Below are 26,847 nucleotides of genomic sequence, written 5' to 3' on the forward strand. Positions count from 1 at the left end.
CAATGGCTCATGCCTGTAATCTCAGCACTTCGGGAGGCCAAGGCGGGTGGATCACCTGAAGTCAGGAGTTCGAGACCAGCCTGGCCAACCCCGTCTCTACTAAAAATAAAAAATCAGCTGGGTGTGGTGGCGGGCGCCTGTAATCCCAGTTACTAGGGAGGCTGAGGCAGGCGAATCATTTGAACCCAGGAGGCAGAGGTTGCAGTGAGCTGAGATCACGCCACTGCACTCAAGCCTGGGCAACAAGAGTAAAACTCAGTCTCAAAAAAAAAAAAAAAAAAAGAAAGAAAGAAAGGAAAGGTAGAATCAATGATAGCAATAATGTCCATCAATGATAGACTGGATTAAGAAAATGTGGCACATATACACCATGGAATACTATGCAGCCATAAAAAAAGATGAGTTCATGTCCTTGGTAGGGACATGGATGAAGCTGGAAACCATCATTCTGAGCAAATTATCGCAAGAACAGAAAACCAAACACCGCATGTTCTCACTCATAGGTTGGAGTTGAACAATGAGAACACCTGGACACAGGGTGGGGAACACCACACACTGGGGCCTGTTGTGGGGAGCGGGGAGTGGGGAGGGATAGCATTAGGAGATATACCTAATGTAAATGACGAGTTAACGGGCGCAGCACACTAACATGGCACATGTATACATATGTAACAAATCTGCATGTTGTGTACATGTACCCTAGAACTTAAAGTATAATAATAATTTTTAAAAAATAAAATAAAAGGTAGAATCAGGAGACAAGGAGGGCTGGTCAGAAAGAGAGAGACGATTAGAACGAAGAATGGAGAAGAGTCTAGTTCTCTTACAGGAACGCCTTGAGGTCTGTGAGCTGGACAGCCAGGTCCACTTCAGAGCAGCTAGGAAGTAGTAATTTACAGCTCCAGAACTTCAGGCATTTTCAGTGAAAAAGAAGGTGTGTCTAGAAGCCACTGCCACAGTCTCTACAATGACACATGTGCCTTATGATTCCTTCACACAAGGAAGAAAGCCCAAGAACAGCTTCTGACCGCTCCATCTCTTTGCTGGAAATAGCTAGAGGCCTCTGCCACAATTGTGAGCAAATGACTATAGCAATCCGTAATGCCTCTAGATCACTTCTGCTTATTATTTTCCTCACAGTGTGTTGGAAATATTGATTGAAGTAATACATGTAAAGCACTTAGCACAGTCCCTGGCAGAGAGTAAGCACTCAAAATACAAGCTATTATTATTAAGTTGCTTATAGAACTTTTTCAAAAGCTCTAAGCATTACAATTGCAAAAGTCACCAGGATGTCTTTGATTTCCAACAAGACCCATGCCTCCTTACTTATCTCTGCAAAAAAATAAACAGATGGTCTTTCTAAGCACATTTAAAACACACTGGAAGCTGCTGCTTCCGTATTTTTCACTCTTGTCAGCGTTTCAAAATTACGCTGCCCTTATCAGCCCCCAAGTATAAAAAGCACACTCTCATCTTAGAAAGCTATAATTTAAATAACCTTTACAATTGTAGTACATTTTCCTTCCACCCACCCTGACAGCTGGACCATGCCTCACGTGGCTAGCACTGGAATTCACTTACCACAGCAGGAGGGTCATTCCATTCTTCATAGGAGATGGCAGCATATGGATAGATCCGGTCATTGATAATCTGCAGGGTGGCCAGGGCAATGGCTTTAATTGACTGGAAGTACGCTTCCCAGAACCACCGGGCCTATAAAGAAAACAATGCTGTTTTAAGTGAGCAAGCAAGTGAGACAGAGTGGGAAAACTAGATGCTCCATCACAGTCAACTCTGGGTTTAGCTAATTCCTTTATTCTCAAAGTGGTAGGGGTGGGGGTACCTAGGGCAAATGCTCCCTGCTGTTCAAGCCAGCTACTATCAGAAGTTTGCATTTATCAAATGCAGTCAAAATAAAATGTTAGCAAGTGAAATGCACATTGGATTCAATTAAGATAGAAGATAAATTATGTAATGATGAGACTGTTGATGTGTTATAGCAGAGTGTATAATATTTTGTCTTATATAACATACACACAGTAAAGTGCACAAATCTCGTGTACAGCTCAATGGATTTATACATATGTATATACTCTTATAATTAGTATCCAGATAAAGATATAGAACATTCCAGCATTCCAAAAGATTCCCTCATGCTATTTCCCAGTCAGTATCTCGCCCCTCTAAGAGTAACCATTATGCTGATTACAATTGTGGTGTCTGCTCTTGAATTTCATATTAATGGAATCAAACAGTATTTACCCTTTTGTGTCTGATTTGTTTTGCTCAACACTTGCAATATCTAAGTCAGGTTATGGTATCAAAGTTATGCTGGCCTTACAAAATGAGGTGGAAACTATTCTCTCTTTTTCTGTTCTTTGAGAACTTTTATGCGAGGTTGGCATTATTTCTTCCCTGAAAGGTTTTAGAGGAATTCCTCACAGAAGCCATCTGGGCAAGGGTGTGGGTGGGTGGGTGGATTGGTGTGTGTGTGTGTGTGTGTGTGTGTGAACATTTTAAATTATGGATTAATTTTCTTTCATAGCCATAGGATTATGCATGTTTTTCTGTATGTATGTCAGTTTCATAAGTAGTGCTTTTCAAGGGATATCTTCATTCCATCTAAATTGTTAAATTTATTGAAATAAAGCTGTGCATTCACATCCATTTAACACCTGTAGAATCTATTGTAATACATCTCTTTTCATTCCTGATACTGTTGTGTTTTCTCTTTGTACTTGATCAGTCTTAGTAGAGCTTTATCAATTTTGTTAATCTTTTTGTAAAAATCGACTTTTGATTTTGTTGATTTTCCACATCATACTTTTTTTATTTTGCTAGTTTTTGTTCTTATTTTATTATTTCCTTCTATTTTGAAGGAATTTAATTAATCTTGCTTTTAACTTCCTAAAATTAAAGTTTAGATCATTGATTTCAACCTTTCTTCATTTCTAATATATGCATTTAAAGTTATAAATTTCCCGCTATGTCCTATTTAAGTGCTCCCTGCACATTTACATATCATTTTCATTACCATTTAGACAAAAAAGTTCTAATTTCCTTTGAATATTGTTTAATTTCTAAATATTTTTATTTTTTCTATTTATCTTTCTGTTACTGATTTCTACTTTGATTGCACTTTGACTGTGCTGTGGTCAGAGAACACATGTGATTTCAATACTTTACAATTTATTCAAACTTGATTTATGGCCCAGCACATTGTTTATTTTTATAAATAATGTATGTAGACTTAAAAATATATATATTCTGCAATTGATGGGTATAATTTTGTTTAAATATTCTATATCCTTATTGATTTTTGTCTGCCTGTATGTGTGGCTATGGATTGTGTAGGGTGTGTGTGTATATTTATTTATATACACATATATGTATTTCAAGTTTATAAATATATATTTCAAATTTTTACCCTCAAAGCTTGTCCCAAGCTTGTCTGTTGCAAAACGCATATACAGTTTGAGCATCCTAAATCCAAAAAACTCAAATCTAAAATGCTCCAAAATCCAAAACTTTTTGAGTGCTGACATGATGCTCAAAGGAAATGCTCATCGGAGCATTTCAGATTCCCTAAAATCTAAAAAAAGAATCTGAAATCTTAAATACTTCCGCTCCCAAGCATTTTGGATAAGGGATAATCAATCTGTTACTGGGTTTTAATATATTATCTCATCCAAAAATATTTGTTTCCTAATTACAAATACAGTCCATTTATATTTAATTTACATTACTGATATGGCTGAGTTTAAATGTATGATCATTCTATTTGTTTCCTATTTATCTCTTGTTATTTTAGTTTTTTCTCACCTTTAGAATTGATCAAAAAAATTTTATTATTATTCCACATTTTTCTTCTTCATTAGGTTGCTAGTTATTTAGTCTTTTGTTATTGAGTAGCTTTCCTAACAACTACAGTAAGCATCATTGCTTTATTATATTACATCTCAAACTAACAATTTTATAACTTATCAGCTCTCTCCTATCTGCTATGCTATTATTGTCAAATATTTTTCATCTACACATTTTAAATCCCACAAGACATGTTTTTTATTTATTTATTTTTATTATTTATTTATTTATTTATTTTTGAGACAGAGTCTTTCTCTGTCACCCAGGCTGGAGTACAGTGGCGCAATCTCGGCTCACTGCAACCTCCACCTCCTAGGTTCAAGCGATTCTCCCACTTCGGCCTCCTAAGTAGCTGGGATTACAGGCATGCACCACCACACTCGGCTAATTTTTGTATTTTTAGTAGAGATGGGGTTTCACCATGTTGGTCAGACTGGTCTCAAACTCCTGATCTCGTGATCCACGAGCCTTGGCCTCCCAAAGTGCTGGGATTACAAGCAAGAGCCACCGTGCCTGGGGACATCATTATTTTTTAAAGTAAATTTTCACCATGTATTTACCCTTTCTTTTCTTGATGCATATCTGAGCTTCCATCACATATCATCTTCCTGCTAACTGAAGAATTTATTTTATTTATTTCATTGCAGAATTAGTGGATGACTCTCTCTTTTTACTTGTTTGAAAGCTTCTTTTTACCCAAACAATTTTTGAAGGATACTTTTGATAGGTAGAGAATTCTAGGTGAGTGATTATTTTCTTTCAGAACATTCAAGGTATACTTCTATTGTATTCTGGTTTCAACCAATTCTTCATTGATAAACCAGCTGTCAATCTTACTGGTGCACCTTTGAAGACAATATGCTTTTTATTTCTGACTGCATTTAAGCTTTCTCTGTCTTTGGCTTACAGTAATTCAACTATGACATGCCTAGATGTGGCCCTTTGTATTTATTCCACTGAGGACTGTAGTGCTTCTTCAATTTGTGGTTTGATGCTTTCCACTGATTTTAGAAAACTCTCAGCCAATATTTCTTTTTTTTGGAGACAGAGTCTCCCTCTGTCACCCAGGCTGGAGTGCAGTGGCGTGATCTCAGCTCACTGACTGCAATCTCTGCTTTCCGAGTTCATGCCATTCTCCTGCCTCACCCTCCCTAGTAGCTGGGACTACAGGCACCCGCCACCACACCCGGCTAATTTTTTGTATTTTGAGTAGAGATGGGGTTTCACCAATATTTCTTAAATATTACTTCCGTTGCATTCTCCTGAGACTCCAAATGTACATATATGTGAAATATATTTCACAATGTTTTCAATATATCTCATGTATCTCTTATTCTCTTTTCAGTATGTTTTCTCTCTGTGCTTCAATCTGGGTGTTTTCTACTAACTTTTCTTCTGGTTCAATAATCTTCTATCCCTTTTTCTTTGGTGTTTAAACTGCTATTAAATAATGTATTAAATTCTTAATTTCATTCCTATATTTTTTCAGTTCCAGAATTTCCATTTGATCTTGTCAAAAGTAGATTTCATGTCTTTGTTGAAAGTATCCTTCTTTTTTTCTACTTTCTTAAACATAGTCAGTTCTTGACTAATAAACTCCAATATCTGAATCACCTGTGGATATCTGTTGTTTTTCTCTTCATTTTGGTCATTTGGTCTCAATTTTAGCATGCTTCTTAATTTTTTATTGGATGGCAGACATTCTGTTTAAAACCTGTAGAGGTTCTGGATGATTCAGATTATCTTCCTCCTAAGAGTGTAACGTATTCTTCTGGCAGGTGTAAGAGTACAGTCAGGCCACTTTAATCCTGTCAGAGGTCAGTTTTAAGTTGTGTCAGAGCTAGCTTATTTCAGCTTTCCCTTATGCTCAAAGTGTGGTCCTTCTGAGGCCTCCAATTAAAGCCTGGGGTGTCTGTATTTGCCAGGGCCCCTGTACCTTGGCAGGCCTTGAATACCAACCTCTCACCAGCACTGTATATGGCTGCTGAAATATCTGCATTGCTCACAACATTCCCAACTGCTGCTTTTTACAAGGATTCTTGGAGCCTTGCTCTGATCATGTGTACCTTAGGAGTTGGCAAATACCCCAAGGGAAGATTACAAGCACATTTTTCACTTTCTTCCTTGTGGTTTTCTTTCTCCTGGGATTTTGTGTTTCAGATCCCAAATACTTTAATAGCCCCTAACTCCAACCTCTAAGCCCTGTAGGACTGGGCTTTCTGCTGGGACCCCACACTCTTGGATAGAGAATTGGCAAGTACCCTCAGGGAAAATGCCAGAGTGACTATGTAGCTCAATTCCAAGTGCTTTCTTCCTCTCAGGAATGGTATTCCCTCAAATACTATGTTAGTTGTTCTACAATGCCTGTAAACAGTTGTTTTAAATAAACTTTTATAATTTTTTCTTCTTTTGGCAGGAGGGTTGCTCCAGTATCAGCTACTCTTTCCTGGTCCGATATAGTCTTTGGAAAGAAGGTAGTTCCTTATCCGAGCAGAGGTTAAACTCAGTTCCTAACAAAAGCAGAATGCTACTCTATATGATCTCTCCAGCTTCATTCAGATCTGATTCCACTCAAAACCAGAGGCTATCAGGATTTATGCAAGGGAGTGAACATGTGAACATTTAACATGGGGAAATTGTAAGGATAACCCAAAAGGGTAAAGGAAAAAGATGCTTTCTGGTCTAGATGTGCTTACTTTGCTTCTGTTTCCAGGGCAAGTGTTCTATCCATTAGTTAAAAGCCTAGGGTAACTTGAGTTATGTAACTACTATCATCTCCACTGACTAATAAGAAGAAGGCAAAGCATGCACAATGAGAATGTCTCCTACTCAAAGAAAAGCTGAAATACAGATTTAGCTTTCAAGGGTATCTGACTTTCTCAAGTTGTCCGATAGTTGGTCATCTGGGCACACAGCTGGCTGCCTCCCTGCTATTGCTTCTTAGATATGCCCGATTCGCTACAATCTCAATCCTGCTTAAATTCATGTTACTGCTTTCTCTCCTAGCATCCAGCCAAAATATTTACATTTTATGAGACCTGAAAGAACCCATCTTCCCTATGAAACTTTTACTGATCACTTCTATTACCACCAATCTCCCCTTGCTATGAAATCCCTTAGCCCTTACAGTTTTTGCCATACACATTAGTTGTTATATACTGTTCTATAATTGTTTTTCTGTCATTTCAGAGGATCACTTTTTTCTCTCCAGCTAGACTGTGAGGTCCTTGGAAATAGATATTGGCATTTTAAAGATCAGCATCCTTGCAAATGTTCGTGTTCTACCTGCTGCAGAGCACTTTTATATTCATGATTTCATCTGCTCTTCACAACCAGTTTGTCACTCATTTGGGACAGTTTCATCTTATAAGTGAGGAAACTAAGATACAAAGATATTAAGGAGCAGAATCACGATTCAAATCCATGATTCCTAACTCTAAATTCAGACCTTTTTCTACCCCGTTCTAGAGCATTAAGAGTACCAGCACACAGCAAGTTTTAGAAAATGGTCCTTTTTCAAGAAACTGAAAGGTGTAAAAATTTACAAAGCATCAGGCCAAACATAAACACACATATATCCTGAATATTTATCTCCTCTTCTACCCAAATGGGTCTATCATCATATGTTCTTTTAAGTCATATTCAAATTAAACCACATTCCAACTGAAGCATTCCAAAGCTTTATGCTCACATATAATCACAGTGGAGACAGCAGATTTTGGGATTTATAGAAAACAACGATTGGTAAGAAATCCACCCAGGACACCAGCCAAAGGCACAAATGCACAACTGAACTTCTAATTTAAGATGTCTCAAATCATCTCACCCTGTCCACCAAATTGCAATTCACTCAGAAAGGAAGCAAGTTTTGCCAATAATCATAGTTCAAGTGTCTCAGCCTGGGGATAAGTGAACTTCTCAGGCTTAATTGTTTCTGCAGGACCTCTGTAATACCTTGAAATGTTCAGAAGGTATTATAATTTATAGTCCCTCCAGGACTCAGTATAGCCTGCTTATCCACAGAGAGGAAGGAGTTTTCAGCTATGTTGGCAATGTACGAAAGCACCACTATTCTCATCCAGAGAGCAAATGCACATAAGTGCTTATTATGGCTTTTTCTCCCCTAAAACATGGTCCACATTTATATCTATCTTAAAAGTGTGAATGACGGATTCTTCAGCAGCTATGCAAATTCCCCAGTCACTCTAAACTGTGGAAGGTACACAGCTGAAGAGTTAAGTTACAGGTGAATAAATAGGTCATACCAATATAACCTTGAACAAAGCATTTAAACTTTCTTGGTTAATCAGATTCCACTGTGATTCTGTTTATAAAACATGCAGATTTCGCAGCATAAGAACTACATAGTTCCTATGATACTTTCAAACATGAGAATTATAAAGCTCTTCTAGGGCAGGGACTGGGCCAGCTTAAAACTATCATGGGCAAAGTGGAACTCCAAATTGAAATTGCTATTTCAGTTGATACATCAGTTAAATGTGATTCATTTCTTAATTTTCAGTAATGCGTAGGCAATAGGATTAGCAGTAATTGTTGAAGGGAAGCCAGTGTGGCATAGGGGAAAGGACAACAGTTATAGAGCATCTTGCGCAATTTTAAGTTACTTAACCTCTGTTTTTTGAATCTGTAAGATGGAGATCACACCCCCTATCCCATTAAGATTCAATGAGATGAGGTTTACGAAGTACCGCAGTGCTAGCGCAGAATAGGCAGTTGGGAAATGTTAGCTCTCTCTCCAACACTTACATCAGTCCTGTCCCCTTAGGGTCTTTGTCACTTAGATTAGAATATATTCAACAGGGCCGGGCACAGTGGCTCATGCCTGTAATCCCAACATTTTGGGAGGCCGAGGCGGGTGGATCATGAGGTCAGGAGTTTGAGACCAGCCTGGCCAAGATGGTGAAACCCTGTCTCTACTAAAAAATACAAAAATTAGCTGGGTGTGGTGGCGGGAGCCTGTAATCCCAGCTACTTGGGAGGCTGAGGTATGAGAATCACTTGAACCCGGGAGGCGGGGTTTGCATTGAGCCGAGATCGCGCCACTGCACTCTAGCCTGGGCGGCAGAGCAAGACTTTGCCTCAAAAAAAAAAAGAAAAGAAGAAGAATATATTCAACAGTTGGCAGCACTGTTTTGGGGTGAGAATGGGTGAAGGGGAAGAGGAAAGAGAATAGGATCTCAGTGTTACAACTCCATTCATCTCAGTTCCTGAAGACAGTGAAGAAATCCAACCCCCAGAGAATGGAGCTGGAAATAATAAAAATACATCAAGTGGGAGTATGATAGCATTTCATATCGAAAAGTACAGCAATCAATAACATGTCCCTTCTAAATCAATCATGAGGTTTCTGAGAAAGAAGACAGTCCTTTTCCAGAAACTCCATGAGTGTGAATATGTCTGGTTTTGCTCACCACTGAACTCCTAGCACCTAACACAGCACCTGTTAAAGGGCAGGCAGTTAAACATTGTTGAAAGAACAAATCCATCTGACAACAGTGCCCTATAGGCACAAGGTAGGACAGGCACCACTTGCATCCTACAAAAGTTTTCCAAATCATCAAGGTGTCAATTCATGAGGCTTAAGGGGAAAACAATCATTTAATCATGGCATCACATCTTGTATACCAAATTTTAAAAAGTGAAAGATTAGGGGAGTGGATCTGAGGGAAAAGGAGGAAAATCTGTTCCTGGTTGTAACAGCAAGGCAGAAACAGGACTAAGAATGTCCTTTATGTTACGCTTGTATAGACTACGAGAGAGATAAACAACTTTTAAAACTGTGTCATGTAAGTTTGCTACCTCAAAGTGGTCAGGAGGTCTGTCCAATAGCACAAAGATTATATAAAAACCCTACCTAGCCCAAGAGTATCTGCATCCAATGATGGCTGGCTCTAATGAACCAGTCAACTTTGGACTGCCCTTTTAATCAGAACCTCCTGAATGTGACGTAGGTCAATAGGCTTAATTTTGGTATATTAAAGGATTTTTCTAATGGAACCCACAAAACAAAACCAGCCAGCTATGCTTCTGTCCCAACTTCCAAGTGCTAATGCCATCCAAACATCTGGCAATGACACGTAACTATGGATCGGTACTTGCTTAAATACTGCTCCATTTCCCCTCTCCCCACTCACTGGTTGGTCATAACATAAAGGATTCGCTTCTGCTTAGGATGGAGAAAGTCAAAAGAGAACATGGAATCTACCATAATAATGAGAAAAAGCCTACAAACATCATAACCTACAAACATCATAACTTTCCTTAGGCCCATAAGAGAGCTGTGTTCATAAGGCAGTCAAGGGAACTACATTTCAAAGATGGCAAGCCTCTCCAAGGAGAGCTGGGACACACAAATTATTTCAGCTTTGGAAGAGCACAGGAAGAGGAGGTGGACTTCATAAAAGCAGCCACAGAAAACAGCTACAATTTTAACAAATTCTCAAAACTGAGCATGGGCCATCAGGACAGTTTAGAAGCTCTAGACACAAGGGGATCCACATTCACTTGCAAGTTCTCTTCTGCTGGATGCTTCTGAGGAAGATTTGGATAAAACTCTGCCCACTTATTGTAGTTTTTGTCATCCAAAACAAAAGTCTCAAGGGTTGGAGGACAGAAGGAAACCTTACCATGTCCAGGATCCACTATTTCTAGAAGTAGGAATCCTTCCAGCCCCCAGTAAACCACTACTGCTAGAAAGGGCGAAGCAAAAGCCCTCTGCTCCCAAAGGAGGGCAAAAAACTCCCCCAACTCCACCAGAAGCCATGCAAAAAGTCTACTGCTGTGGGAGGAACAGGATACCCTCCCACCACTAATCACAGGCAAAGGTATATTGCCTCGCCAGGAGGTGTAGAAGCAAAAGCCATCTGCCCCAGAAAGACAAGCGGGAGCACTGGCTCAGATCAGGACCCTGCACTGACACAAGGCAGAGGTTCACTACCACTCAGGGAAGGGCAGGAAACTCTCCAGTCCAAGACCCTCCAAGAGGAAGGGCAGGTTAAGCTGCCACCAGAGGAAAGAACAGGAACACTGAGAAAGATTCACTCCCCAGGCTCCAGGAAAAGGGCCTAAGACCGAGGCTGGATTAGGGGAAGGGAAAATCCCACTGCCCCCACCATGAGCCTAGCACCAAGTACAAGCACCAGCAGTCTATACCAAGGGAGGAACAGGAGTGAGAAGAAAGGGGGCAGGTTGGGTTTACTGAGAGCAGAGGGCCAGGCAGGAACTCTGAGAAGCACTCCAGGAGGCGGGGCCTCACACCAAGTGTAAGGTAGTGGCCACCATGTCCTGGGAGCACTGGAAGTCTGTGGCACACTGATGGTCACTCCAACCACAAATCAGCTGAAACCCATCCCTAATTACTGAGTAGACTGAGTCAGCCTCCCACACTAAGGGCCTGACAGAAGAGAGGGTGTGCTCATTTCTGAACATGATATTTAAGTTGGTCTCTTCTGTTTTTCTATACAGAATGCCCATCTTTCAATCAAAGTTTTCCAGAAACAAAAAATAAGAGAAAACAGACCATTGACATAAAAAAAGCTGTCAACAGAACCTAACTCAAAGATGACCAAGATGATGGAACTATTAGACAAGGACTTTAACTGTAATTAAAATAAAGCTGTCAACAGAACCTAACTCAAAGATGACCAAGATGATGGAACTATTAGACAAGGACTTTAACTGTAATTAATATGTTAAAGGATCTAGTGAAAAAGGTGGACAACTCACAGGAACATATGGGAATTTTTAGTAGAAAGATGGATAATATAAAAAACAGTCAAATAAAAATGCTAGAAGTGAAAAAACAGTATTATAAATGAAGAATTCTTTTAACAGGCTTAGCACACTAGACAGAGCCAAGACAAGAGAGAGCTTGAAGACAGAACAATAGAAACTATCCAAACTGAAACACAAAGAGAAAAAAGAGTTGGGAGGGGGGGAGGAAATCCAAAACAGAGTACTCTAGAACTGTAGACTGTAGGACGATATCAAACACTCTAACATACCTGTAACTATAGTCTCAGAAGAGGAGAGAGGGTGAAGTAGAGAACAAGGCAGCAGATGTATTTAAAGGAAAAAGAGCTAAGAATTTTCCAAACTTAATGAGAAAACAACAAAACACAGACCCCAAAACCTCAGAGAACCAAGACAGATTAAATAAAGCATTCACTTGCTCCCTCCCGAAGTTTAAGAAACAGCTGCATTGTTAAAAAGGCAAATCTTCTCCCTCTTAGCAAATGAGGAGATTCAAGAGATCTGAGCTATAGGAAATTTTCTCTTAACACACTAACATTGACAGAACCATTTATTTCAGGTGAAGGGCTGGAAAATATTTCCATGCATCATGGATTTATCTTTCAAAGCTGTGTCTGAAGATAAGCCTGAAAACTTCCAAAGGGATTCTAAGCCTTTCCAAATACATGTGCCAAAGGCTAATTATTCCTTTTCATTTGTTTGCTTTAACAAAATAGCAGCAAAGAACATTCCCAACTTTCCAAAGCCCTGTGTCCAACAGGCTCTTTGGTGCTCACTGGTCCTTTTGACAGCACAAGAGCAGGGAGTCTGATGTCCTTCCTGGACTACCTCATAACAGTCTGAAGGTCCCAGAGATAGGCTCTAATAATCTTCATCTGACAGCTCAAAAAGCTCAATAGTAAGGCCAAATTATAACCCAAGCATCCTTATTTTTAGTTTAGAATTACTGTAAGCAATATTTTTTTTGTTTATTCTTTTACGTACTCCATTTTCATAAATATAAGAGTTACCTGACAACTAACTTAAAATTAGAGGGAAAAAATATCAGCAAAACCCCTGAAAGGCACTTCTTGTGGACTGGAGGTTTTTGTAGACATTTACTATGCCCATGTTACCAGTTTCTCCAGAAGAGCAGAGGAAGTTCACAAACATGTGATATCCCTTCAACTTTGGGATTCAACAAACAGCAATTAATAGAACTTACTTTCTGTAACATAAAAAGGGATTTTGAAGCAAAAAGGTTAATATACCTGGGATTTATCCATATACAAATTGTTTTCTTTATTTAAAATATTTATTTTGTTAATTTAGTTGAATGTAAAACACCTTGCCACATAAAACGTGAGACTGCTATTTTCCCTTCCTTATTCATGAAGCTGTTTTATTTGCCTTCTCTACGTGCAACTCCTGGAAACACGTTTCTGTTAATCCAGTACATTTTCCCAGACCCACCATCTTCACCTCTCAGTTATATAAATTCAGTAATTTAGGAACCCACCCATATGGCACTCGCTGAAAATTTATAGAAAGCCACACCCAGTGGTTCACCTAACAGCAGCAGAATTCATTTTATAAGTTTTTGGTAGGTTTAAGTATTTTTCTACTTTTTTTGCCATGTAAAGTGGTAATTGCTTTCTGTTTTTCTTTTCTTTTTTTTTTTTTTTTTGAGATGGGGTTTCACTCTGTCTCCCAGGCTGGAGTGCAGTGGCGCAATCTCGGCTCACTGCAACCTCGGCCTACTGGGTTCAAGCGATTCTCCTACCTCAGCCTCCCGAGTAGCTGGGATTACAGGCATCTGCCACCATGCCTGGCTAATTTTTATATTTTTAGTAGAGATGGGGTTTCGCTCGTGGCCAGGGTGGTCTCGAACACCTGACCTCAGGTGATCCACCTGCCTCGGCCTCCCAAAGTGCTGGGATTACAGGCATGAGCCACCATGCCCAGCTGGTGATTGCTTTTTCTAACTTTTTATTTTGAAATACTTATAGACTTAGGGAACAGTTGCAATAGTAGCCAGAGAGTTCTCAAATATCTGGAATGCCCCTCATCCAGGTTCTCCTAATGTTAACATCTTACATCACCATGGTACCATTATCAAAACCAAGAGGTTAACATCGGTACATTCTATTAACCAAACGACATACTTTTTTTTCTTCTCCAGATTCCCAGTTTTCTCCGGAAGTCCCTTTTTCTGTTCCAGGATCTAATCCAGGACACCATACTGCATTTACTCATCATGTCAGCTCAGTCTCCTCTAATCAGTGACAGTTTCTCAGTCTTTCCTTGTCTTACATGACACTGACACAGTTGAACAGTACTGGTCAGGACTTTCATAGAATGTCCCTCAATTTGGGTTTATCTGATGTTTTCTACTTACTAGATTGAGGTTATAGATTTTGGAGAATATTACAGAGATGATGTACCCTTCTCTTCACATTCCATCAGGGGACACATGCTACCAATATGACTTATTACAAGTAATGTTAACCTTGCTCACATAGTTAAGGTGGGGTCTGCCAGGTTTCCCCACTGTTAAATTACTACTGTTCCCATCCCATAGTGTATGCCCCCTAGAAGCAAGTCACTATGTTCAGTCTATACTGAAAGGGAAAGTAATGAAGCTTCACCTCCTGCAGGAAGAAATATCAAAGATTTAGCATACTATTTTTAATGTACTTTGAAAGGATTAAAAACTGTAAAATTGTATTCACTGAATATTACATTTTTTTTTTTTTTTTTTAAGAGCCTGGGTCTTGTTCCATTGCCCAGACTGAAGCATAGTAGCTATTCACAGGCACAACCATTGCACACCACAGCTTCAAACTCCCAGGCTCAGGTAAACCTCCTGCCTTGGCCTCCTGAGCAGCTGTGGCTAGAGGTACGTGCCATTGATCCTGGCTTACAATTTTTAACATACATAAAGTATGGCATTCGGTCAAAATCTTTAAACTTATGGGGATTTGTGGCTAGAGAAAAATATTTAAATGTTTTCTTTCCTCAGCAATAAGTTCACAGCAATAAAAAATCTGACATTTGTCTTAAATGTTAAGTTGAAGCCTGATAATATATCTCACCTATTTAAGAGAAAAGTGTATAGCCATTTTTTATTTTTAAAATCTAAGAGATGAAATCTGAGACTTCAGATATTTCTGAAATTCCAACTGCTTCTAGTTCCATTTTAATTTTATTCTGATGTATACACCAAATTACCATACAAAAATAAAGTAAGCATCCAACTTAATGTGGAAAATGAAACAAATCCAAAGAAAACAGAAAAAGGAAACAAATGTGAAAATAAATCCAAGAACTTTCCATAGATTGGCTATGAAGGAAACCCTAAAGACTCAGCTAAAAACCTATCGGAACTAATAAGCAAGTTCAGTAAATTAGCCAGCTACAAAACAACTTGTTAAGTAAATAACTAAAACAAATACCCAGACCCTTATATCCCAGCAATAGCCCATGAGAGTTTCCACACACACAATCAATAGCAGAGCTCTTCCCATTACCCCAGCTTCTCACAGTCCAGATTACCCTTTGTCCAATATCCATTACCTCCTTCATCTTTACTCCAAGACACTCAATATCCTTCAAAATCTGTTGCACTCAACATATCTAAACTTCTCGCCCACTATTTTCACCATGCTTCTGCTGGTCTAGGGAAGTCACTTCCTCCACTGGCCCACAAACACATGATCAATACTTTGTTCATGGTATTCCCTTCTTCTGGAATGCCATCTTCATACTCTTCCGTCTACTAAAATCCTGTCTGGGGGTTTCTGGTTTCCAGTCTGGCACTGAATAAGCTTAGCAGTCACCATTCTGTCCTAACACAAGTAAAAGGCTGAAATGAAAAAATCAACAGCTTTTCTCCAATCTATCAAGCAAATGAGGTCACATGGCAAACAGCTGCCTTGAAAACTGAAGAGACAGACAGGTGAATAGAGAGAATCACAACTTACTGGAGCAGAAACTTCTCCAGGAACCAGTGCCGGGGTAGGAAAACCTTAACTGTAATCGACAAATTGCTGGAGGCTCAGTGTGGACAAGTCTGAGAGTTTAAAAACTCCAGGGAAACCCAGTCAGGGAGGGAGTTGGGGGCATCCCCACACTTCGAGAGTTTTACCTCCAGAAGTTGTTCAACCAGGTTCTCACAGAGAATACTAGAGAACAACCCCTTGGCGCTTCTAGAAAGGGGAAGGAAAAGTAACCATTCTGAAATACACCAGACCATTCTGTTCTTAACAAGGTTTGCCCTCAGGAGAAACTATTTAACAAGAGCCTAACCTGTTAGGGTTTTATCAGAGCCTATCCTATCTGAGGGAAAGGAAATACCCAACTCCAGCTGGCTCTAACCTTCCACAGAAAAGTGGGGAAATACCCAACTCTAGTCCTCTGTAGCCATCCTGTCCCACCTACGCAAGGTTGGGGAAAAACTGAGAAGCATTTGTGAAGTTCACAGTCCAGGCCTTCCCCGACACAATACCACCATACCATTAAAGGCCTACTTCCCAGAGTTCCTTTCACCCAGTACCTCATGTCCAGACTTCAACAAAAAAAGTTACAAGGCATACTGAAAAGTAAAAACACAGTTTGAAGATACTGAGTAAGCATCAGAACCAGAATGAGATATGGCAGAGATGTTGAAATTACCAGATCAGAAATTTAAAACAATTATGATTAATATGCTAAAGGTTCTAATGGAAAAAGCAGACAACATGCAAGAGCAGATGAATAATGTAAGCAGAGAGATGAAAATTCTAAGAAAGAATAAAAAAGAAATGATAGAGATCAAACACACTGTAATGAAAATGAAGGTGGGCTCATTATTAAACTGGATACAACTGAAGAAAGAATCTCTGAACTTGAGGATATTATAACAGTAACTTCCAAACCTGAAAAGCACAGGAAAAAAAAAAGAGTGAAGAAAACAAAACAGGATCTCCAACAACTGTAGAACAACTACAAAAGGTATAAATTACATGTAATGAAAATACCAGAAGAGAAGAAACAGAGAAAGGAACAGAAGCAATATGTGAAGCAATAATGACTGAGGATTTTACCAAATTAATATCAAGATACCAAACTACAGATCCAGGAAGCTCAGAAAATAAACAGAATATATGAAAACAAAAAACAAAAAACAAAAAAACACAACAACAACAAAAAACAAAAGGAAAAAACCATAAAAACATTAAAAAAAGAAAACCCCCAAAAAACAAAAACCACACCTAACATATCATATTCAAACTTCAGAAAATCAAGCATAAAGAAAAAAAAATCTCTATAGACGCCAGGGGTAGGGGAAAACATCTTACCTACAGAGGAACAAGGATAAGAATTTCATCTGACTTCTCCTAAAAACCATGCAATAGACGAAAGTGGAGTGAAATATTTAAAGTGTTGAGAGAAAAAATCACACACTGAAGAATTCTGGACCCTGCAAAATTTACCCCAAAGTGAAGGAGAAATAAAGATTTTCTCGGAAAAAGAACTGAGGAAATTTGTCAGTAGCCTTGCCTTGCAAGAAATGTTAAATGTTCTTCAGAGAGAAGGAAAATTATATAGGTCAGGAACTCAGATCTACATAAGGCAAGAAAAAGCATCAGAGAAAAAGCAAAGGTAAAATAAAATGGTTTTTTAAATTCTTACTATTTTGGAAGGAATATTTCTCTAAGCAGCAGGTCTCAATAGTGGGCTTAAAATATTCATAAACCATGCTATAAACCGATAGGCTGTCATACAGGCTTTGCCATCCCATTTACAGGACAAATAACAGTTTGTTTCAGATGTTCACAGCAACAATGTATCTGATTATATATGCTTGTCTGTGTGAATACATATATACATATATAAAAGGTTTTGTAAGCTTGTGTATAAGTAAAATGAATGACAGCAGTGAAACTACAAGGGAAAGGAAAGAAGAATAAGGAATATTTCATTATTATAAGGTACTTGTACTACCTGGAAGCTGTACAGTGTTACTTGAAACTAGAGTTGGATTAGCTGTAAGTGTATAGTGCAAATTCTAGCGCAACAACTAAAAAAAAAGTTTTTAAAAAAGTAAAACAGATATGTTAAGAAAGAGGACAAAACTGAATCATATAAAATGCTCAATCAAAACTACAAAAATGGGCTGGGCACGGTGGTTCACGCCTGTAATCCCAGCACTTTGGGAGGCCAAGGCAGGTGGATCACGAGGTCAGGAGATTGAGGCCATCCTGGCTAACACAGTGAAACCCTGCCTCTACTAAAAAATACAAAAAATTAGCCGGGCGTGGTGGCAGGTGCCTGTAGTCCCAGCTACTTGGGAGGCTGAGGCAGGAGAATGGCATGAACCCAGGAGGCGGAGCTTGCAGTAAGCCGAGATCATGCCACTGCACTCCAGCCTGCGCGACAGAGCAAGACTGTCTAAAAACAAACAAACAAACAAAACAAAACAAAAAACACCTACAAAAATGCCAGATGTGGTGCACACTTGTAGTCCTAGCTACCTGGGAGGCTAAGGCCGAAGACTGCTAGAACTCGGGAGTTGAAAACCAGCCTGGTCAACATAGCTAGACACCATTTCTTAAAAACCACACACACAAAAGACAGAGAAAGAGTAGTAGAACATGAAAACAGAAACAAAAGAAAAGGGCAACAAAAAGAAAACAGTAATAAATACGGTGGATATTAACTCAACTATAACAGTACTAACTTTGAATGTCAATGGTCTAAATGGATCTATTAAAAAACAGACATTTCAGCATGGATCAAAAAATAAGACCCAACTATATGTTGTCTACAAGAAGCACACTTTAAATATAAACGCACACACAGATTAAAAGTAAATGGATGGAGAAGGATATACCATGTTAACACTAATCAAGAGAGAAGTAGCTATATTGATTTCAGACAAAGCAGATTTCACAGCAAAGAAAGTTATCAGGGATAAAAAAGAGGCGATACACATGATAAAGAAGTAAATTATCCAAGAAGACATAACAATCTTTGACATGTATGCATGTGCCTAACAACAAACCTTCAACATATGTGAGGCAAAAACTAACAGAACTGCAAGAAGAAATACATACTTGAGACATTGAAGTTTTGGTTCCAGACCACCACAGTAAGGTGAATATAGAAATAAAGCAAGCCATACTTTTTTATGTGTTTCCCAGTGCATATAAGAGTTATGTTTATACTATAGTATGCAACAGCATTACATCTAAAAAGACAATGAGCATACCATAATTTAAAATACTTCCTTGTTAAGAAATGCTAATGATCATCTGAGCCTTCAGTAAGTCATAATCTTTTTGCTGGTGGAGGAACTTGCCTCAACATTGACAGATGCTGACTGATAAGGGTGGTGTTGCTGAAGGATGGGATGACTGTGGCAATTTCTGAAAATCAGATGACAATGAAGTTTTCTGCGTCAACTGACTCTTCCTTTCATGAAAGATTTCTCTGTAGCATGGGATGCTGTTTGACAGCACTTTGCCCAGAGTAGAACTTCTTTTGAAATTTGAGGCAATCTTCTCAAACCCTGACACTGCTTTATCAACTACGTCTACATAATATTCTTGTCATTTCATTGTTGTCATTTCAACAATGTTCAGAGCATCTTTATCTGGAGTAGATGCCATCTCAAGAGACCACTTTCTTGGCTCATGCATAAGAAGCAACTCCTCATCCATTCAAGTTTGATCATGAGATTGCAGCAATTCAGTCACATCTTCAGGCTCCACTTCTAATGATAGTTCTCTTGCTATTTCACCACATCTGCAGTCTGGAACCCCTCTAAGTCATTCACGAGTGTTAGGATCAACTTGTTCCAAACTCCTGTTAATATTGATATTTTGATCTCTACCCATGAATCACAAATGTTCTTAATGGCGTCTAGAATGGTAAGTCCTTGCCAGATGGTTTTTAATTTACTTTGCCTAGATCCATCAGAGGAATTACTAAATATCCCAGCTATAGCCTTACAAAATGTATTTCTTAAATAAGATGACTTGAAAGTCAAAATTACTCCTTGATGTATGGGCTGCAGAACAGACGTTGTGTTAGCAGGCATGAAAACATTTATTTCCTTGTACGTCTTCATCAAGCTCTTGTGTGGCCAGGTGCATTGTCAATGAGCAGTAGTATTTTGAAAGAAATCTTTTTCTGAGCAGTAGATCTCAACAGTGGGCTTAAAATACTCAGTGACTCACGCTGTAAACAGATGTGCTGTCATCCAGGCTTTGTTGTTCCATTTAGACAGCACAGGCAGAGTAGATTTAGCATAATTCTTAAAGACCCTAGGATCTTCAGAATGGTAAATGGGCACTGCCTTCAACTTAAACTCACCAGGTGCATTAGCTCCTAACAAGAGGGCACCCTGTCCTTTGAAGCATCGACTTCTCCTCTCTAGCTATGAAAGTCCTAGATGGAATCTTCTTTCAATAGAAGACTTTCATCTACATTAAAAATCCATTTAATGTAGCCACCATCATCCATGATCTTATCTAGAACTTCTGCATAATTTGCTGCAGGTTCTGCCTCAGCACTTGCTGCTTCACCTTGTACTTTTATATTATGAAGACAGCTTCTTTCCTTAAACCTCATGAACCAAACTCTGTTAGCTTCACATTTTTCTTCTGCAGCTTCCTCACCTCGCTTAGCCTTCGCAGAATTGAAGAGTTAGGATCTTGCTCTGGATTAGGCTGTGGCTTAAGGGAAACATATGGCTGGTTTAATCTTCTATCCAGACTACTAAAATGTTCTCCTTATCAGCAATCAGGCTATTTAACTTTCTTACCATTCATGTGTTCATTGCAATCATGCTTTTAATTTCCTCTGCATTCACAACTTGACTTACTGGTGCAAGAGGCCTAGCTTTCAGCCTGTTTCAGCTTTCAATATGTCTTCTTCATTAAGCTTAATCATTTCTAGTTTTTGACTTAAAGTGCGAGACATGCAACTCTTTCTTTCACTTCAACACTTGAGTCATTGTGGGGTTATTAATTGGCCTAAATTCAATATTGTTGTGTCTCAAGGAATAGGAAGGCCCAAGGAGAGGGAGAGATGAGGAACAGCTGGTTGGTGGAGCAGTCAGAACACACACAACATTTCTCAATTAAGTTCACCATCTTATACGGGCATGGTTCATGGTGCCCAAAACAATTATAATAGTAACATCAAAGATCACTGATCACAGAGCACTATAACAGATATAATAATAATGAAAAGTTTGAAATATTGTAAGAATTACCAAAATTCTTGACACAGAGGCATGAAGTGAGCAGCATATGTTGTTGGGAAAATGGCACCAATAGACTTGCTTGACACAGGCGACAGGCCTTTAATTTGTAAAAACACAATAAAGCTAAGCACAATAAAACAAAGTATGCCTGTAGATGAACCCACTATTATAGATGAAGACTTCAATATTTCAATATTTCTCTACATCAGAAATAGACAGATCCAGCAAGCAGGAAATCAGTAAGGACATAGTTGAACTCAACAATACCATCAATCGACTGGATATGGTGGACGTCTATAGGCTACTTCACCCCAAACAGCAAAATAAACATTATTCTAAAGTTTACATGGAATATTTACCAAAATAAACCACACTGTGGGCCACAGAACACACCTTAACAAATTTACAAGAACAGAAATTATACAATGCCTGCCCTCAGATAACAGTGGAATTAAACGAGAAATAATAACTAACAATAGCTAGAAAATCCCAACAAACGTGCACAGTAAAGTTCTCCAGATGGCTTTAGACAGACCAAGTTTTCCCCCTTTTTCACTTGTGGTTCTAAAGAATAACTGTAGAATATGCTGGGGATGTAATATCTTGAGATAAAAGGGAACTCATCAGAACAGCGTAGGCTGTTCCAGCCTCTCCTAGAAACAAGATGTGTCTGTTCAACATTTTAGCCCAGTATGTCATGTCACCCCGGCATATAAAACCCAGGGCAGGCTGCTTTCTAGGGTCCCTCAGCTGCAATGCAAGTGAGACACATGCAGCCAAGATTCCATCCACCCTGGGTGGCTTTCCTCAGCCTCAGGGGACAAGCACACAACGAATTCCTAGGCTTCTGTTGTCCCTTGCTGCCTATCTGTAAGAAATAAACCCCCTTCATGAAACATGTGGAAAAGTGTTCTGTCTCACCTGACTCAGATGTAGCCCAAGGTGTAGTGGGCTGAAGTAGCAACCAGTGCATAGTGAAACTGCTTCGCAACTTGGAGATTAAACAACACAATTCTAACAAATGGATCAAAGAAGAAATCACAAGAGAAATACTTTAAAATGTTAAACTAAATAAAAATAAAAACACTACTTATTGAAATTTATGGGATGCAGCAAGAACAGTGCTTAGAGGAATATTTATAGCATGAAATGCATATATTAGAAAAGAAGAAAGATCTAAAATGAATTATCTAAGCTTCACCCTTAGGAAACTAGAAAATGAAGAGCTAATTAAATCCAAAGTAAGCAGAAGAAAAGAAATAATAAAAATTAGAGCAGAAATTAATGAAACTAAAAACAGGAAATCAATAGCAAAAATCGATGAAACCAAAAGCTGGTTCCTGGAAAAGATCAATAAAATCAATAAGCCTCTAGGCCAGACTAACTGGCTAGAGAAAAAAGAAAAGAGACACAAAAAAAGAAGAAAAAGAGAGACAGAACACAAATTATTAACATCAGACATAAAAGACAGGACATCACCATAGATCCTATATACACTGAAAGAATAGTAAATATTATGATACATCTGGATAGACCAATTTGTTGAAAGACATAATCTGTCAAAACTCACACAAGAACAAATAGACAATGTGAACGGGCCTATATGTAGTTAAAACATTGAATCAATACTTAATAACCTTTGAAAACAGAAAGTACCATGCCACATGGGTATGCTGGTTCATTCTACCAAATATTTAAGGAGGAAATCACACCTATTCTCTATAATCTTTTTCAGAAGATAGAGGCAGGGGAAACACTTACTCATTCTATGAGGCCAGAATTACCTTAATATGAAAACCAAACACTGACATTAAAAGAAAAACAAAAAGGTGAAACAAGACGGATGAACAGAACCCTTCAGTGATCATCCCCCCTGCAGGAACATCAAATTGAATAACTACCCACACAAGAAAGCACTATTGTAAGAATCAAACATCAGGTAAGCAATCACAGTACGTGGTTTTAACATCATATTAAGGAAAGAGGCACTGAAGAAGGTAGAAAAGATAGTCTTGAATTGCCAACACCAACCCCTTCCCCATCCTCTGGCAGTACAGCTTGGTGCAGAGATAATCTGGGTGCTTGGGGAAGAGAGAGTACAGTGATTGTGGGACTTTGCATTAGAATTCTGGGCTGCTTTGCCACCCTGGAAATCAATAAGGGGCAAAATTCAGTCAGTGTCCATGGAGGGAGCATTTAGACCAGCCCTAGCTAGAGGAATATCATCCATCCCAGTGGTCGGAACCTGAGTTCTGGTTAATGGCTAAAGTGCTCTGGGGTAGGCAGTCTAGGCCTCAAGGATGGCAATTCCTGGGCAAGTCTGGGCTCAGAGCCAGTGGACTTGGGGTATATGTGGCCTACATATATACACCAGCTGGGACAGTAAAGTGGGTGCTTCTGTCACTGCTCCCCCAACCTCAGGCAGTGCAGCTCACAGCTCCAGGAAAGGCTTTTTCCTTCCACTTGAAGAGAGGAGAGGGGACAATAAAGAGGACTTCATCTTGCAACTTGGATACCAGCTCAACCACAGCAGAACAGGGAGGCAGGCAGAGTCCTGAAACCCTCATTCCAGGCTCTAGCTCTAGACCCACACTGGGCCAGAAGGAAACTCGCTTCCTTGAAGAGAAGGGCCCAGTGCTGGTAGGATTCAGTCTGCTGCCTTAAGAGCACTGGGCCCTGAATAAGCATCAGTGGTACATAGGCAGATCTCACTGTGGGCCCTGGGTAAGACTCAGGGCTGTGCTGGCTTCAGGTATGACCCAGCACATTCACAGCTGTGGTGGCCACTGGGAGAGACTCCTTCTGCTCAGGGAAAGGGAAGAGAAAAGGGAACTTTGTTTTGCAGTTTGGGGACCAGCTTGGCCATAGCAGGGTAGAGTACAAGTGGACTCTTGGATCCCTCATCCCAGGCCCTGGTTCCTGGATGGCATTTCTGGACTCACCCTGGGCCAGAGGGGAGACTGCTGCCCTGAAGGGAGAGACCCAGGCCTGAGAGCATTCACCACAAGCTGACTGAAGAGCCCTTGGGCCTTGACTGAACATCAGCCAGTAGCCAGGCTGCACTTGCCATGGGCCTGGGGCAGTGGTGGCCATGGAGAGAGACTTCTTCTACATGTGGAAAGGAGAGGGAAAAGTGGGAAGGACTTGTAGCTTAGATGCCAGCTCAGCCACAGCAGAATAGAGAACCAAGTGGATTCCTAAGGTTCCCAACTCAAGGCCCTTGCTCCCAGATGGCATTTCTGGTCATGACTTGGGCCAGGGGTGAGGCCTGCTGTCCTGCAGAGGACATAAGCCAGAATGGATTTGCCACTTGCTGGCTGAAGAGCCCTTGGAGCCTGAGTGAACATCAGGAGCAGCCAGGCAGTGGTCACTGCAGGCCCTGGGAAAGATTCAGTTATGCTCACTTTGGATCTGATCCAGCACAGTCCAAGCAGCGGTGACCACAGGAGTGCCTGTGTCACCCCCTCCCCCAGCTCCAGGCAGCTCATCACAGAGAGAGAGACTCTATTTGTTAGGGAGAAAGTAAGAAAAGAGAACAAGAGTCTTTGCCTGGTACCCAGAGAATTCTTCCAGACCTTATCCATGACCACCAAGGGTGTACCTTCACGAGTCCGTAAGACTCGCAGTACTGGGCTTGGAGTGCCACCCCCAATGCAGATACGGCTGCAGTGACCAAGATTTAGATCACAACATTCAAATTCCTTCGAATACTTAGAAAGCCTTCCTAAGAAGGATGGGTACAAACAAGCCCAGACTACTGAGACTACAATAAATACCTAACTCTTCAATGCCTAGACATTGACAAACATCCATAAGCATCAAGAACATACAGGAAAACATGAACTAGCCAAATGAACTAAGATAAGTCATCAGTGATCAATCCTGGAGTGACAGAGATATGTGACCTTTCAGACAGATAATTCAAATTAGCTCTTTTGAGGAAGCTCAAGGAAATTCAAGACAACACTGAGAAGGAATTCAGAATCCTAACAGATAAATGTAACAAAGGAGATTGAAATAATTTTTAAAAATCAAGCAGAAATTCTAGAGTTAAAAAATTTAATTGACAAACTGAAGAATACATCAATCTCTCAACAGCAGAATTTATCAAGCAATAGAATTAGTGAGCTTGAAAACATAGAGGAGACAAAAGAAAACAGAGTAAGAAAGAATGAAGCATGCCTACAAGATCTATAAAATAGCTTCAAAAGGGCGAATCTAAGAGTTACTGGCCTTAAAGAAGAAGTGGAAAGAGAAATCAAGGTAGAAAGTTTATTCAAAGGGATAATAATAGAGAACTTTTAAACCTACAGCAAGATATCAATATTCAAGTATTAGAAGGTTATAGAACACCAAGCAGATTGAACCCCAAAGAAGACTATCTCGAGGCATTTAATAATCAAACTTCTGAAGGTCAAGAAAAAAGGAAGGGTCCTAAAAGCAGCCAGAGAAAAGAAACGAATAACTTATAAAGGAGCTCCAATACATCTGGCAGCAGACTTTTCAGTGGAAACCTTACAGGCCAGAAGAAAGTGACATGACTTTCTTATCCTTAATAAGAAGTCCTTAATAATAAGTCCTTAACTTTTCAATAATAACACAGAATATTTGAAGTGCTAAAGGAAAAAAGCTTTTACTCTGGAATAATATATCTGGCAAAAATGTTCTTCAAACATAAAGGAGGAATACTTTCCCAGACAAACAAAGGCTGAGGGATTTCATCAACACTGGACCTGTCCTATAAGAAATGCTAAAGAGTTCTTCAATCTGAAAGAAAAGGATGTTAACAAGCAACAAGAAATCATCTGAAGGTACAAAACTCACCGGGAACAGTAAGTCCACAGACACACACAGAATATTATAACACTGTAATTATGATGTATAAACTATTCATATCTTAGGTAGAAAGATTCAAAGATGAACTTAACAAAAATAGCTACAACAACTTTTCAAGACATAGGCAGTATCATAAAATATAAATAAAAACAAAATGTTAAAAGGTGGGGAGGAGTGAAGTTAAAGTGTAGAGTTTTCATTAGTTTTCTCTTTGCTTGTTAGCTTGTTTTTGCAATTAGTGTTAAGTTGTCATCAGCTTAAAATAATGGATTACAAAATGTTATTTGTAAGCCTCATGGAAACCTTAACTTAAAAATAAATAAATAAAATCCTGCAACAGATACACAAAAAATAGAAAACAAGAAATTGAAACATACTACCAGAGAAAAACACCTTCACAAAAAGGAAGACAGGACAGAAGCAAGAAAAAATAAAAAGATCACAAAGCAACCAGGAAACAAATAACGAAATGGCAGGAATAAGTCCTTAACTTATCAATAATAACACAGAATGAAGAAGAAGGAAACTAGGTACCTATCTCTCACCATGTACAAAAATCAAATCAAAATGGATTAAAGACTAAGATCTCAAACCATGAAACTATTCAAAGAAAACACTAGGGAAACTGTCCAGGACATTGGTCCAGGCAAAGATTTCTTGAGTAAAATCCCCGAAGCACAGGCAATCAAATGGGCAAATGGCATCTCAGAGTTAAAAAGCTTCTGCACAGCAAAGGAAACAATCAACAAAGTGAAGAGACAACAAACAGAATAGGGGGAAATATCTGCAAACTATCTATCTGACAAGGGATTAATAACCAGAATATATAAGGAGCTCTAACAACTCAATAAGAAAAAAAAATCTGATTTAAAAATGGGCAAAATTAAGCCATGTTGTTACATGCCAGGAAAGGGTGCTCAACATCATTGATCACTAGAGAAATGGAAATCAAAAATATAATGAGATATCATCTCCTCCTAGTTAAAATGGCTTTCAACCAAAAGACAGGCAATAATGGATGCTGGTGAGGATGTAGAGAAAATGGAACCCTCATACAGTGTTGGTGGGAATGTAAACAGGCACAGCATCTGTGGAGAACAGTATGGAGGTTCCTCAAAAAATTAAAAATAGAACTAAAC

At 39.2% G+C, this 26,847-nt stretch overlaps 1 protein-coding gene across 4 annotated transcripts in view; it reads right to left on the minus strand.

Annotated features, from left to right (window-relative positions):
* The window catches only part of EXT2 (exostosin glycosyltransferase 2), a 202,498-nt gene that overhangs the window by 116,239 nt on the left and 59,412 nt on the right, over positions 1-26,847 (minus strand). For all 4 annotated transcript variants that reach the window (XM_050758871.1, XM_050758872.1, XM_050758870.1 and 1 more), the window contains exon 8: positions 1,585-1,716. In XM_050758871.1, the coding sequence (XP_050614828.1) occupies positions 1,585-1,716 (132 nt within the window). The remainder of the gene's footprint in view (positions 1-1,584; positions 1,717-26,847) is intronic.

Source organism: Macaca thibetana, chromosome 14 (genome assembly GCF_024542745.1).
Source record: "Macaca thibetana thibetana isolate TM-01 chromosome 14, ASM2454274v1, whole genome shotgun sequence".
Lineage (NCBI taxonomy): Eukaryota > Metazoa > Chordata > Mammalia > Primates > Cercopithecidae > Macaca > Macaca thibetana.